The following is a 14,728-nucleotide window of genomic DNA, read 5'->3' on the forward strand; positions in this document are numbered from 1 at the left end:
TGGGAGGAAATATGTCAGAAAGGCGTGAACTTAACACACCAGCTGATTGTTCATAAGTGTGCTCAGAAACAGCTGGCTCACTTAAGAGTAGGTGATATCCCTTTTGAAATCTTGTTGGGGCAGCATTTATAGCTCAGTGGTTAAGAGCACTTGCTGTTTCTTCCAGAGAACTTGAGTTCTCTTCCTAGTACCCCATATGGAGTACTCTGTAACTCCAGCTCCAGGGGGATCTGACGCCCTCTTCTGGCCTCTCTTGGATCCTGCACCCATGTGCACACACCCATACATAGGCACGTACACATAAAATAAAAGTAAAAATGACAAAGAAAACGTATTGCTAGCCAGTGTGGTTGCTCATTTTATGTCACCTTGATACGAGCTAGAGTCATCTGAGAGGAAGGACTTAGCTCAGCAAATGCCTTCATAGAACTGGGCTGTACGTTAGTGATTGATGGGTTCTACCACCCCTGGGCTGGTGGTGGTCCTGAGTTCTGTAAGAAAGCAGACTAAGCAAGCCATAGAAGCGAGCCAGTAAGCAGCACCCCTCCATGGCCTCTACCTCAGCACCTGCCTCCAGGTTCCTCCCCTGAGTGAATTCCTGTCCTGATTTCCCTTAGTGATGGACTGTTAGTTACCTGGAAGTTTTAGCTGAATAAACCCTTTCCTCCCCAAATTGCTTTTGGTTGTGGTGTTTCATTACAGTGATAGTAACCCTAAAACAGCAAAAGGAGCAAATCGACTCTTAAAAGCTGACCTTTAACCTCTACGCATGCACTGGCATGCACTGTGGTACACTTAACATACACAAACAATAACAACAACAACAATAATAGTAATAATACTTCTAATAATTTTTATTTAAGACTCACAGTTAATTTGCTTTGGGCACTTCATTTTTGGATGGAGTCAAGGAAACCAGCATTTAAACACTATTAAAATTCCAAATTCCTGGCACCATAATCATTGTATCTGTACCACCCATTTCAGAGCCACCCATTCCATGCTGGTTTTCTCTCCTTCCAGATTGTTCTCTGGGGGCGGACTGAGAAATGCCTGAAGGAGACAACAGAGGAGATTCGGCAGATGGGCACAGAGTGCCACTACTTCATCTGTGACGTGGGCAACAGGGAAGAGGTGTACCAGACGGCCAAAGCTGTCCGAGAGAAGGTAAGTAGCCTGGGCAAGTCTGGCCCCAGCACACTGAATTCATATGGTCTGGGAGGGAGCGTTGTCACGGCAGACTGACTTTGTGTAGGGCACCTTTGGGGACTCTCCATGAAGCTGGTCCAAATTGCTTAGGCAGGGACTGAAGTTGATGACACTGTAAGAGTAACCCACTGTGGCCCCTTGAATATTTAGACTCTATTAGTTTCTCTCTGAGACCAAGGGGAGCAAATGTCCCGTTGCATTCTGGGAAAACCTGTTCCCTAATCCAAGACATTTGGGCTGGGTATATAAGTGAACACCAGTAGAAAAAGAAGAATTCACCCTGTTACACATCCCACTCATGGTGACATTAACCATTTTTATGTGACCATAACCTCATTTATTATAAATATGCTATGTTCTGGGTATAGTATGTACCATAAACTATTTCTAATCCTCAGACACAGCTGGTATGGCACCAGTGCCATTTATAAGCAAGACTGATGCTCAGAAAGGCCATGTGGCTGGTGGTTGCGGAGCCTGGTCTGTGCCCCTCCAGGTACAGCCCACAGGGACTGGCTGCCCTCACGGCTCCACAGCCCCCTCTTGCCCACAGGTGGGTGACATCACCATCCTGGTGAACAATGCCGCCGTGGTCCATGGAAAAAGCTTGATGGACAGTGATGACGATGCCCTCCTCAAGTCCCAGCATGTCAACACCCTGGGCCAATTCTGGGTAAGGGTTTTTCTGGCTCAGAGCCAGCCATAGGCAATTCAGGGAGCCTGTGTGAGGTGGGGAGAAAGAGAGGCTCAATGGGACTGAGGCTCATGCTAGCAGGGAGGCTCAACAGCAAAATGGCTCAATAAGAGAAATGACTGACAGGGAGATGTAAGAACTTACGACTGACTAGCCTACTGTTCTTCAGTGGGAGGCCTTAGCCTCTCCGTGATTGGAGGCTATCACTAAGAGTAGCTATGCATCCAGAATAGGCTGTTCTTCACAGTGCAGGGGTGCAGGGGCTTGGCAGAAGCTGTATCGCTCCACACTGACCCCTGCTATCTACCCTCAGACCACCAAGGCCTTCTTGCCACGTATGCTGGAACTCCAGAACGGCCATATTGTGTGCCTCAATTCTGTGCTTGCACTGTCGGCCATCCCAGGCGCCATCGACTACTGCACGTCAAAAGCCTCAGCCTTCGCCTTCATGGAGAGCCTAACCCTGGGGCTGTTGGACTGTCCGGGTGTCAGTGCCACCACTGTTCTGCCCTTTCACACCAGTACCGAGATGTTCCAGGGCATGAGAGTCAGGTCAGTGGGTGAGACCAGCCATCTCTCCTGAGTCAACCCAGCCAGTGGTCTGCAAAGGAAGACCCCCCCGCCCCGCCCCCCAGAATCCCTTGGCTATGGTCTCACACTCTCAGACCTCATTTTCCACTCCCAAAGCAATGGGATACAACTGCACTGTATCAGTTACTTTTCCAGCTATGGTAACAAAGTGCCTGACAAAGGCAATTTAAGGAAGGAAGGGTTTATTGAGGCTGCAGTCTGTCCTGGTAAGAAGTCTTGGCAGCAAGTAGCAAGGAGGCAGATGGTCACATGGCACCCACAGTCAAAAAGCAGAGAGAGCTGGAAGCTGGCACCCAGCTCCCGTTCTCCATTTGGTTCAGTCTAAGACCCGCTTCCCATGTTTAGGATCCTGCTTCTTAGTATAGGAGCTTACATGGTCCTGGATGTTCATAGTGGAATTCTACCCAGCAACAAGAAAGGAAATGAATATTCTCATGTGACCTGCCTAAGGACGCTCATACCCATGATGCTGAATGAGAGAAGCCACGTGATCACATTCTGCACGGTCCCATGTGCAAACGGCATCCTAGACAAGGCGAAACTATGGCGCTAGAGACAGGATTGGTGGTACAGAGCTTGAGAAGGAGCCCAAAGGAACTGTTTGGCGGTGATTAACCAAGCGAAAGTTAATTGAGCTGTGTGCTGAACATGTGAGCCTTGATTAGAGGGACAGGACAGGCAAGGTGGTTCCGTGGGTAAAGGAGCTTGCTGCCGAGCCTGCCAGTCTGAGTTCTATCCCTGAGACCTACGTGGTAGAAAGGCAAGAACTGACTCCAGCAAGGTACCCTCCTCTGACCAACACTTGCATTCCGTGGCGCATGCCCACTCACACATATACACAAGCATGTACACAATCACACCACATACACATACACGCATACACCAATAACTTTTTTAATTAATAAATGCAAATTATAGCCCCACCTGAAGAAATCCCAAGGCACACGTGGGCTTAGGTTGCTTGAGTGCTGGGTGGGTCCTAGGGTGGCCGGGTGGGTCCTAGGGTGGCATCATGTTCTTACTGTGATGTGCCTGCCGTGTGACCCCAGGTCTCATGGTCTGTAAAATTGGGTGATGAATGACCATCACAGACAGTAAATGGCACTGATATGGAACACCCAATTTAGAGGAAGATTTGTCGCCTCTCAGAGCTGTCATTGTAAAGCGGCAGGAGCAGTATTTACTGGATAGATTGCTGGTAAAATGAGAGACAATGAACCTAGCTTACCTAGCACATACAAGTTGCTCACAAAAGAGCTGTTTCCCTGTAATCTTACTCTATGAGACAGGGTCTCATCTGTAGCCCACGTGAGCCTTCAACTGGTGGTGATCTCCTGCCTCAGCCTCCCGAGTGCTTGGGATTATAGCAGTGTCCTGCCATGCCTTGCTGTTGTTTTTTTGTTTGTTTGTTTGTTTGTTTTTTTACCAAGACTAAACATGGTCTTAATGAGTTTTACTTGTTTTCCTAGAAGACAGTCTCTTTAGAGTGTGTCCAGAAGTAAATAGTTCTATCGGCTTACAAACAAATTATCACACATTCTGAATTTCAAGGAGGTTACACTAGGGACTATACTGATGTCCTGGGATAGAATCCCAGTTCTGTGTAACCCCTAGCTAGTGACTTAACTTTTTTGAGCCTTAGTTTCCATATATATATGTATATATATATATATATATATATACACACACACACACACACACACACACACACACACAGTGATTGCCAGTAGTACCCCCTACTTCACAAGTTAGGAGAACCCTATGGAATTGAGTGGCTCTGTCTGCTTTGTGAGAACTAGGTGGATACCAGCTATGTGTAGCTGTGCAAGAGAGAGTCAGGGGTTTGTCTGGAAGACCTATGCTTTGACTTAACTCCTCCTTACTGAAAGAAAAAGGAACAAAAAGAGCCTTGGCTTTGTCCTGTAGCCATCTTAGCAGTTTCCTGCGGATGGTGATTGGGATAGGACCTAACAGGTGGGCATCCAGTCAGCAAGATTTGCTGTGTCAATGGCCATCACTGTTTTCATATTTACTGACTTATTCTGCATTTCGGCCACACCACTAGACGCTCCCCTTTCCACTCCTGTTGTTGCTTTTAGCCTTCCTAGCAGCCCTCCTTGAAAATGAGCTAAAAACCCATTTCACAGATAGGGAACTGAATGTCAGAGAAACGTCATCGGGAGGCAGCACAGCTAGAATTGGGCTAGCTGAGCAAGCTTCTTCTGGACTCTTCCCAGAGTCCTTTGTTGTCATCCCAGCCACCAGGGAGAGAAAGGGGGAGATCTTAACAGATTTGAAGCCTCTCCATTGGGTCCTTCTGCAAGGGTTTTACCAGTTAGGGTCCCCCCAAAGCCCAGACAACTGGGCCTTGCTGTCCTGTCTCTCCTCTCTCAAGAGAAAGTACTGAACACAGGTGAAGGCTGGAGACGGCAGGTATGCCATTGTCACCAGAGCGCCTCTCTGGAAAACCTTCTAGGCTGCAGGTTCATGGGGCTCTAGGAACCACTATCTTAGCCTGCAAAGAAAATCTAGTCAGCAAAGTAGGACCTGAGTTTGATCTCCAGAACTCACACTTATAAAAATCCAGGCAAGATAGCATACGCTTGTCACCCCAGCACTGTGGAAGCAGGGACAGGCAAATCCTTAGGGCTGCTTGGCCAGTCCGGCTAGCCAAGTTTCAAGCTTCAGGCCATTAAGAAACTCGGACCATAAAACAATGTGGATGACTCCTGAGGGACAATACTGAAAGTTGACCTCTGCCCTCCACAGACATTTCTATTACGTGCCTCCACACACATAAACACTCATACACACACACACACACACACACACACACACACACACATATACACACAAACCAAAGCTACACTTGTCACAGCTGAGAAGGGACAGAGAGCTCAGGAATGGCATCAGACCTGATGACTCACAACCCTTAAATCATAAACCTTAAATGGTATCAGCGCAGATCACAAGCCCTTTGAGGGACAGAGGAAGGAGGTCAGGGCTAGCAGCATATACCTACCTTCAGACTCAGGAAGGCAGGAAGAACCAGGAACAGAAACATTGGAATAGTAGCCAGTAGTTCATCCCTTTGCCCTCTGCTTCACTGTGCCTGTTTCCTTATCCATAAATGGCAGAGAATATTTCTGCATTGGCCTGATACTCGGGGAATTATCAGTGCATGGGTCTGGGGTCAGATGCCTCTGAACAAGCATGGGAAACCCATGTTGTTCAAGTATTTGACCACTTGTTCATCCAGAAGTCCCATGAAAAAGCACTTTATAAGTGACTGACTGATTAGTGATCCAAGCAGGCTGGGGACCTCCCTAGCAGAAAGGCCCAGCAGAGGGGTGGGGCAGAATAACAAGTATTTATTGAGCCCCTACTGTATAACAGACACTACTAGATGCTGACAATACAACAGGATTGAGGCTCACTAGGCCTCTACACTCTGAGAGCTTATAATCTGATAGGCAGACAGACCATTGACAAAGGAGAACTTGATGTTCCAGGTCATTCGAGGTGTGGTTGATGTGGTTAAGGTGAGTAGAAAGAGGGTAAGAGCAGAAGCCACCCAGCCATGTGGGGGGCTGAGGTCTCTCAACAGAAGAACTAGGAAGAGTGAGCAGGCCGCAGGCCACAGGGATTGCTGCCAAGGAAAGAGGTCCAGTAAGAAAAGCTGAAGACTGGCCTATGCTGTAGAATGTGGAGGGAGTCCAGTGTGCTGGGAAGCCTAGAGGGCATTGGAGAATGAGCCCAGCAGGGTGGACTCTAACTCCACGACTCTGAGAGATAATGCCCTGCTCGTGGGCACACTCCACTCAGGTGGTAGGTGGGTGGAGCAAGATCGAGGGAACATAGGACTCTAACAGGCATGGTCTGAGAGAGAATCCCACAGCCTCAAGTTCCTCCTCACACAGAAGAACCAAAATAATGCCCGCAGAAATATTAGCCCCTCACCAAGATGCCCAACAGAAGGGTCAACTTCTCCAGGAGAAACCAATATTTTCCTGCCTTCAGGTTTCCCAACCTCTTCCCGCCACTGAAGCCAGAGACAGTAGCCCGGAGGACAGTGGAAGCTGTACAACAAAACCAAGCCCTTCTCTTGCTCCCATGGACCATGAATATCCTCATTATCTTGAAAAGGTATGGGATTGGGGAGAGATAGCTCTTTGTTAGGTTCAGGCCTAACTTTTTCCTTAACTTCTATGGGCTCCACTTGGGAAAAAGGCAACAGGCAGGAGAAGATGAATGTGAGATTGATTAGTCATGTCTGCTGGGGAGCAGGAGGCTGAGGAGTGGCACCTCTGACTGTACTGACCAGTAGGGCAAACTTGTTGATGTAAGGATCTCTATGAATGATTTGTTTGCTAAATTTATATCTCCTCTCTCTCTCTCTCTCTCTCTCTCTCTCTCTCTCTCTCTCTCTCTCTCTCTCTCTCTCTCTCTCTTTGAGGCAGAGCCCACTGCAGCTCAGCCTTATGTGGAACACAATACAAAGAAGCCTAGGTTGTCCTTGAACTTGAAATTCTCCTGTCTCTCTAGTCCTGGGATTCTAAGCATGTACTACCATGCCTGGTTTAAAAATTATTAAGAGATCCAAATAGCTCTTTTTGTGTGAGTTTTATCTATCACTACTTAACTGCATTAGAAATTAAAACTGAGCAGGGATCTTGGATTTATACATCAGTTTCTATTTATAACATTTTTCATTAATAAAGAACAGTAACCAGATCTATTAAATTATCATAACTGTTTTATTTGTTTGCTTGCCTTTATAGTCTCTTTTTAGACAGGATTTCACTAGAAATCCCAATCTAGCCTCAACTCGTAAATATGTTTTTATGACAAGCAATTATATTTTCTAAAATAACACAGACAAGTAGTTAAGAGAGACACTGGATTGTGTTTCTACAGATCTCTCCATTGTCTGATTTAATCTGAAGCAACTAGATTCTTACATCTGCTTCTTATTTCAGTGAATTAGGATAGTCCCCTGTAGCAAAACCTCTGGAAAACTCCACTGCACATGCAGAGAGAATAGAAAGACAAATGAAGAGCTGGGGATATGACTCCATTGGTAGAGAGCTTGTCCAGCTTGCATGAAGGCTTAGAATCAGTTCTTGATGCTGCATGAACCAGATGTCGTGACTCCTGCCTATAATCCCAGCATGTAAGAGGAAGAGGTAGGAAATCGGAAGTGTGAGGTTTATCTTCAGCTGCATAGTAAGTTCGAGGCTAGCCTGGGTGATATAAGACCCTGCCTTAGAGAGGGGGGAGGAAGGAAGGAAGGAAAGAAGGAAGGAAGGAAGGAAGGAAGGAAGGAAGGAAGGAAGGAAGGAAGGAAGGAAGGAAGGAAGGAAGGAATTAAGGAAGAGAGAGAAAGAGAGACAAGTTATACTGCAGTGGAAGGAAAGAAAGGAAAGAAAGGAAAGAAAGGAAAGAAAGGAAAGAAAGAAAGAAAGAAAGAAAGAAAGAAAGAAAGAAAGAAAGAAAGAAAGAAAGAAAGAAAGAAAGAAAGAAAGGAAGGAAGGAAGGAAGGAAGGAAGGAAGGAAGGAAGGAAGGAAGGAAGGAAGGAAGGAAGGAAGGAAGGAAAGAAAGAAAGAAAGAAAGAAAGAAAGAAAGAAAGAAAAAGAAAGAAAGAAAGAACGAGAGAGAGAGAGAAGACAGAAACAAACAAACAAAGAAGCAAAGAAACAAAGAAAGAGGAAGGAAGGAAAAGAGAGAGAGAAAGAGAGAGAGATTATACTGCAGTATGTTTATAAATATCCAGAGGAGATCTCAGGTACCCCCAAGAGTTCCTGGACCACATTTTTAAGAAACACTGCTCTACAGACTGTCAGGCATAGCCCTAGCTCCCAGGTAACTCAGAGAACAGGGGTTTTCATGCCAATGGCTCAAAAATTGGAGATGTTTCATAGCTCTAGTGAGGTGGAGTTTACCAGGGTAGACCACCTGGGTCCCATGCTGAAGGGATAGCACATGTGGTCTGTCATCACCACCCTCAGGACATGAGGGCTGTAACCTCACAGCTATGTTTCTGGGCCCTGTTTGTGAGGAAGGGCAGACACCTTTTTCCAGGCTCACTCTGTTGTTATCAGAAACTGACTCCCAGGGAAGCCAAGACATTGGCTGTGTGACATGGTACATTGACACTAGGGGAACAGTGGCAACTGGCTCTTTGTCCTCCACTCTGACCAGCCTTTGTGCAGGGAGAGGGTGGAAAGTAGAAATTGGGAGAGGGCACCTGAGACATCCCAGCGTACCCTGACGTTCAACCTCAGATTGCTCTCCTGACTGCCTGAGGGATCCTCTACAGGAGCAGGTCCCAGGCTGGGTAGATGGCTTAGATGCTAATGTGCTTGGTGCATAAGCATGAGGATCTGAATTTGATCCCCATACTCATATCTGACCTTCATATGTGCACTGTAGCAGGTGAATGCACACTTGCGCATACATGGAGAAAGACAGATTGGCTTCTTTACAAGAGGACTGGAGAGGCAGCCGGTGGTTAGGAACACTTGCTGTGCATGCGGAACACCAGAATTCAGTTCCTAGCACCCATATCAGATAGCACACAACTTCCTGTTAACTCCAGCTTCAGGGGATTTTGTACCATCTTCTGGTCTCAGTGAGCAACTTTACACAAGTGCACACATAGGCACATATATGTCCATATACTTAAAAATAAAACAAGACTAAAAACAACAGAAGTATGTGTATCTTAGGATTCTAGCAGCTTGGTGCTAGAGCATGGTGTAGTGTCCGGCAAGGACCTTCCTGCTGCCTCATGACATGATGGACAATTGTTCCCCATACAGGACAGAGCAAGTATGACCAGAGAGATCTTACTTCAGCAATAGAGCCAGTCTTCAGATTGTCCACTAGTCCATGGCTGGGTGGATCCCCCTCATGACCCAGACACCTCTGTCTCACCACAAAGACAGTCCAGTTTGAGCTTGCATCTTGGAAGGACACAGCACCTTGAAAGCACACTGGATGTTGTCACTGCAACCTTGTCTGCTCTTATTTCTTTGTTTTCGTTTGTTGTCTGCTACCGTTTGTCATTGCCACCACTGACTGTCTTCTCTCCTCTCAGCATACTCCCACAGGCTGCACTGGAGGAGATCCACAGGTTCTCGGGGACGTACACCTGTATGAACACCTTTAAGGGGAGGACATAGAGGCAGGAGGAAGACACACCTGAGGAGCTATGGAGCCTAACGGGGGAACACAGCAACCGGGCACACACCCATGTGCCTGTGCATTGGCACATCTGCTGGGTGAGCAGGACCATTCTTGTCCCCAGGGAAGATTTTGTAGCTCCCCAAGTCAACTCCAGGACCTTGGTGCAGGACTGATGGGTATAACTTTGACCCCCATGGGGGAGGCAAGAAGCCAGCCGCCACCCAACAAACTTTGTACATTTCTCATTCTGTAGGGTTTATCGTGAAATTGCTTCTCCAGTCTAACCTGCCTGAGCAATGTGCATCTGCTATTTCCAGGAGAGTCTGCCCCTCCCCACCCCCAGACACTCTGCCTTTCCCTCCAAATGCTCTCAATTCCCAGCTCATGCAAACTGGTTACACAGCAGAAATGCGAAATAAAGAGGTGGCTTTCGCAGCTTCCTTTGTTCATATGCTGGGAGGGAGGCAGCTGGGAGGGAGCCTGTCCCAACCCCAAGGCCCCATCTTTTGAGAGAGAAGGGGTCCACCTTGGGCTCTACAGAGTGCAGGAGAAGAACTGCATCCAAGAAGAGAGAGGGGGGAGGGAGGGAGATGTGGCCAGGCCCCTCCAGACATGTGGCTTCCCTGGTAGGATCCCTGAGAGCTAGTCCATGGAAGAGTTGACCACATCCATCCTTCCTTGGTCCCACTGGGCTACCAATGTAAAAGTAAAGTCAGATGCCACTGAGCACCTGCTCCCCACCCTACATGAAGGAGCCAAGATGGTACTAGCAAAAGATGCCATTCATCTGTGAAAGAAGGAATCATGAGTCATCAGAAACAATGGCAATTCATCACTTAGGACCAGCACCGTGGAGTGTTAACAGCCCCTACAGCACATCTAATTGTGGGAAAACCCAGAGGATGGAAGGAGCTGGCATGGTGTCAGTCAAGGGTAGAGGTGCCAATGGTTCTCATGCTTCGCATGAGCTAAACGAATTCAATAAATGTCCCTGTGGTCTGTGTGGAGCAGAGAGCAATGTTAACTGCTAGGAATAGCATCCATGTATACAAGCAGGTGCTCCTTCAAACAGGGAGAAGAAGGTCTCGGGCCTCTGACTTAGCGAGGGGCTTCCTTGAAAGCCGCAGAAAGGCCCCACAGACCTGAGCAGTTCCGGCTGGACGCTTGTGCTCACAGCAAGGAGGATGAGGTAACTCAAATGAAAGCAGGCTGGTCTGCAAGAAAAATACCAGGCACCCTCTGTTTATGGAGCACTGATGGGGTACTGCCAGCCTAAGACATGGTGTTCGCACTGTATCAGGTATCAGCTCTCCCTGCAGTCACTAGAGAAACAAACAAACAAAGAAACAAACAAGCAAAACAACTCAGTGATCACTGTCTAACCACTTGGTGGTGGGTGTCAGCCAGATATGACCCCCAGATCAGATCCCTATGGCTTCCTGTAGGGAAAGTGTCTGCCCCGAAACCTCAACTTATTCACAAAACCGTCTTCCCTCTGGGAAGCCACTATCCAAGATGAGATCTCCTACAGGATAAATATTCTGGTCTACCCTCATGGCCTCTTTAAGTTCTCCCTGGAAATAGTGCATGTCACTTCCGCTCTCATTTCTTTGGCCAAATCTGGTCATGTGATCATGCCTACCCAAGATCCTGGGAGGATCACGTGGGCTGCCAAGCCTTGGAAGAAGATGCCATGAGGAAAAGTTAGAAATGAAGCCAACACAAGGACGTAGTAGCCCCGGAGCCCATGCTGGTGCTAAGCAATTCCTACAGAGTCAGAGGCCTGGCTCACTTCCCAAACACCGTTCCAAAGGGAGAATCTGGGAGCTTATTTCGTGGATGAAAACATGGGCTCAGAGCGGGATATCAGCTTGTCCAGGTCCAGAATTTGACCACAACTTTGACTCCTGGTTTTCTGTGAAACCAGACAATAGCAAGCAATGAGAATCGGGGTCATCTGTCATCTGCATTTTGGTCCTTGAGGACAGGCATCTCCAAGGAGCGTGGGGGATGTTAATACTGCCTCAGCTTCCTATGATGTCTAGAAATCTCCTACAGCAGGTGCGTGTGCCTTGCTCTTCTAGGAGAGAGAGCGGGGGTGGGAGGGGTCCTGTCTGCTGAGCCCCAGTTTTCCTGACTACCTCTGAGCAGCAGAAGTGTTTCTGTGCCATGGCCTGCAGGCTGACCTTATGGAGATGCTCTGATTATTGGGGTGTCCACAAAGTTGTATTTGGCCTATAAACTGGAAATGTAGTGAGAATCCCAAGGGAATATGCTGGGATTCTGGGATAAGCAAGACTCAGAGAGCCTTTCCCCGGGCAAGCAGGATCACTACCTCAGCTACAGGGACTGGATACCTTGGTTTCCCAGTATGCCAATGGTTTCTTTTGGTGGTTGGGTTGGGCCTGGATTCCTTACAATGCACACACACACACACACACACACACGCACACGCACACGCACACGCACACACACACACACACACACACGTACACCAACACCCCACTTTTGGGTCTTTTTTTTTTCCTTTTCCTTTTTCATTTCCTTTTTTTCTTTCTTTCTTTCTTTTTTTTTTTTTTTTTTTTTTTTTTTTTTGGATTCCTTCCAAGAGAAACCAGAGAAAAGGCCTTGGGCAGATTCCCAGGAGGCCTCTCTGGTCCCTCCCTGGAATGGTTTGACTGCCTGGAGAGCTTCAAGAGTGAGAGTGGAGAGCTAATTCTGTCCCTTTGCTTGTCCAAGTGAAGGAGAGTGACAAGCGCCAACCCCCTGAGGGGCAAAGCAGCTGTGCCAACCCTGTAAAGAAGCCTTGGGTCCTGGGAAATGACCCAGTTGCCAGGCTGGAGGTTCCTCCCAAGCCCCAAAGAGACGCAGATCGGGGGTGGGTGCCAAGCCCAGGGAGGCATCAGACCTCAGCCCTGTCTGGCCTGGGTCCAGGGGAGCAGGCTGTCTGGCTGGACCAGTGGTCAGGAATTCAGTCCTGTGGTCACCAGTAGCTCCCAGAGACCGAATTCTTTGAGAAACCGATGCTCCCAGGAATAAGCTGATTTGGAAAGGGACGGACCAAAAAGCTACAAGGTTGACTCCAGAGGTCACTGTTAGGCCCCTACCCTTCCTAGCTGAGAGCACCATCCCACAGGAGGCAGCTTGCACATTGACGGTGTTTCTATCTGATGGAAGACAAACAAAGAAAAAGAACCCAGGCCACAGGAACAGGAGCTGAGGTCCTCAAAGAACAGCTCTAGTAGCTGGGAAAGGAGAGAGGAGGCTGGGGTCCAAGTACAACCCCTCCCCCAAGGTACGTCTTTCTGACGCTTGGTGGTATGGGACTGAACTAAGCTGAGAGGACTTCACGCACACTCCTGGCAAAGCCAAAGGCGACAAATATCCGCTGACGCAGAAGGAAGGGCTGGAACTGCTCCCGGACAAATCTCCTAAGTTCCCAAACATTCCTCAGGGCTTGAAGTGCCGCTCAGTCTGTGGAGTGCTTGTCTAGCTCTGGGTTTGATCCCTAATACCACAAAAGCCAAGCAGGGTACATGCTTTTATTTCTAGCATTTGAAAGATGGGGGCTGAAGAATCAAAAGTTCAAGGCTGTCCTCCGCTACATAAGGAACTGGAAACCTGACCGAGATTCGATTTGAGACCCTGTATCAAAACCACAAACAAAAAAACATTGATTAGGGTCCAGAAAGACAGCTTAGCAGACAAGTGTACTTAATGTCTACCCAGACGACCTGAGCTAGATCCCTGAGGTCCACATAGTAGAAGGAGAGAAGCAGTGCTCTTGGATTATTTTCTGACCTCCACATGTACCCCCCCACACACACACACACGTGCACACACAATAGATAGATCAGTGTACAATATTTTAAAATACACCTGGGTCCACACGTGTCTACATGGGAGGGCCGTGCAGAGTGGGATTAAGACAGCTCTTCACATCCCCAGAGCCACTGTGCTCATCTGTTCAAAGCGCCCACTCCCCAGCTCTTGAGCCCACCACAAAGCCAGCAAGCGCCACAGGAAGTGGGAGGCCCTGGGATCTGGGGGGAAGGGAAGCTGACTTACACCTCCCTTTCCCGTGGCTGTAATAAAACACTGGGAAACGCAACTTAAGGAGGAAAGGGTTTACTTTGGCTCATAGTTCAAAGCACAGTCCATCAAGGTAGGGAAGCAGGAGCCGGAAGCAGCTAATCATGTTATGTCTACAATCAGAGCCATGAACGCATGCATGGTAGGACTCAGCTCACCCTCGATTTCATAGAGGCCAGAATCTCCTATCTAGGGAGTTGTCCTGCCCACAATTAAGATTCTCTTCCCATATTGAACAATCTCCCATGGGTATGCTCAGGGACCTCCTCCCAGGCCATTTTAGATTCTGCCTTGATAGCAATTAATATTTACTCTTAGAGGAAAGAATCCACACTGTTGAGTTCAATCCGGGCTCAGGAACTTCCTCTGTGATACCATCTCTCTTGCCCTTTTGTGTCTAAGGGCTGGGTGACTATCCAGTGTGAACTGAGCTAAAGAAGACATAGTGAAGTTAAAAGAGGTGACATGATATTTGTGGTTCTCATAGCCCTAGAAACAAACTGATGGCCCCTCAGGATACCTGGATCGATGGTGTGGCCTGGCTGTGATGGTGACATATTTTGAGGCTGACTATAGTATGATAAGGCTAAGGCTCAGAAGACCCCATCGTGTGTAATGGCACAGGGGTGAGGAGAGGCCTTAAGGGAGGACTTTCGAGGTGCTTTCTAGAAAGCAGGGTTGCATTCCTTCCGTGCCTAATGAGCGCTATCCCACCATCTTGGCTCCGAGAAGCCCTTTGACACAGCTCCCTGTCTGTGTCTTGGGAAGAAAAGAAACAGATGACCCTTTAGAAGGCACAGCTGAGAGTAACAACTATTGTCCTGCTAGGATACTGCTCTCCAAATGGGAGATGCCCAGGGTAGGCAGACAGCAAATGCTGTCTTAGGGTTCTCTAGAAGAACAGAACTAAAAGAAAAAATAATGACTATATATATATATATATATATATATAT

The 14,728-nt window shown here is 47.8% G+C and overlaps 1 protein-coding gene across 6 annotated transcripts in view; it reads left to right on the forward strand.

The window, feature by feature from the left end:
• Nucleotides 1-10,118, forward strand: part of Dhrs3 (dehydrogenase/reductase 3) — a 35,223-nt gene extending 25,105 nt beyond the window's left edge. For 4 of the 6 annotated variants that reach the window (XM_052177993.1, XM_052177994.1, XM_052177990.1 and 1 more), the window contains exons 2-6: nucleotides 1,024-1,167; nucleotides 1,763-1,882; nucleotides 2,217-2,455; nucleotides 6,515-6,640; nucleotides 9,595-10,118. In XM_052177993.1, coding sequence (XP_052033953.1) covers nucleotides 1,084-1,167; nucleotides 1,763-1,882; nucleotides 2,217-2,455; nucleotides 6,515-6,640; nucleotides 9,595-9,679 — 654 coding nt within the window. In that variant the 5' untranslated portion in view covers nucleotides 1,024-1,083 and the 3' untranslated portion in view covers nucleotides 9,680-10,118. Of the gene's footprint in view, nucleotides 1-1,023; nucleotides 1,168-1,607; nucleotides 1,883-2,216; nucleotides 2,456-6,514; nucleotides 6,641-9,594 lie in introns of those variants that run through there. The other 2 variants (XR_007977138.1, XM_052177992.1) reach the window with 2 other exon arrangements.
• The last annotated feature ends 4,610 nt before the right edge of the window (nucleotides 10,119-14,728 follow it).

Source organism: Apodemus sylvaticus, chromosome 3, assembly GCF_947179515.1.
Source record: "Apodemus sylvaticus chromosome 3, mApoSyl1.1, whole genome shotgun sequence".
NCBI classification, from domain to species: domain Eukaryota; kingdom Metazoa; phylum Chordata; class Mammalia; order Rodentia; family Muridae; genus Apodemus; species Apodemus sylvaticus.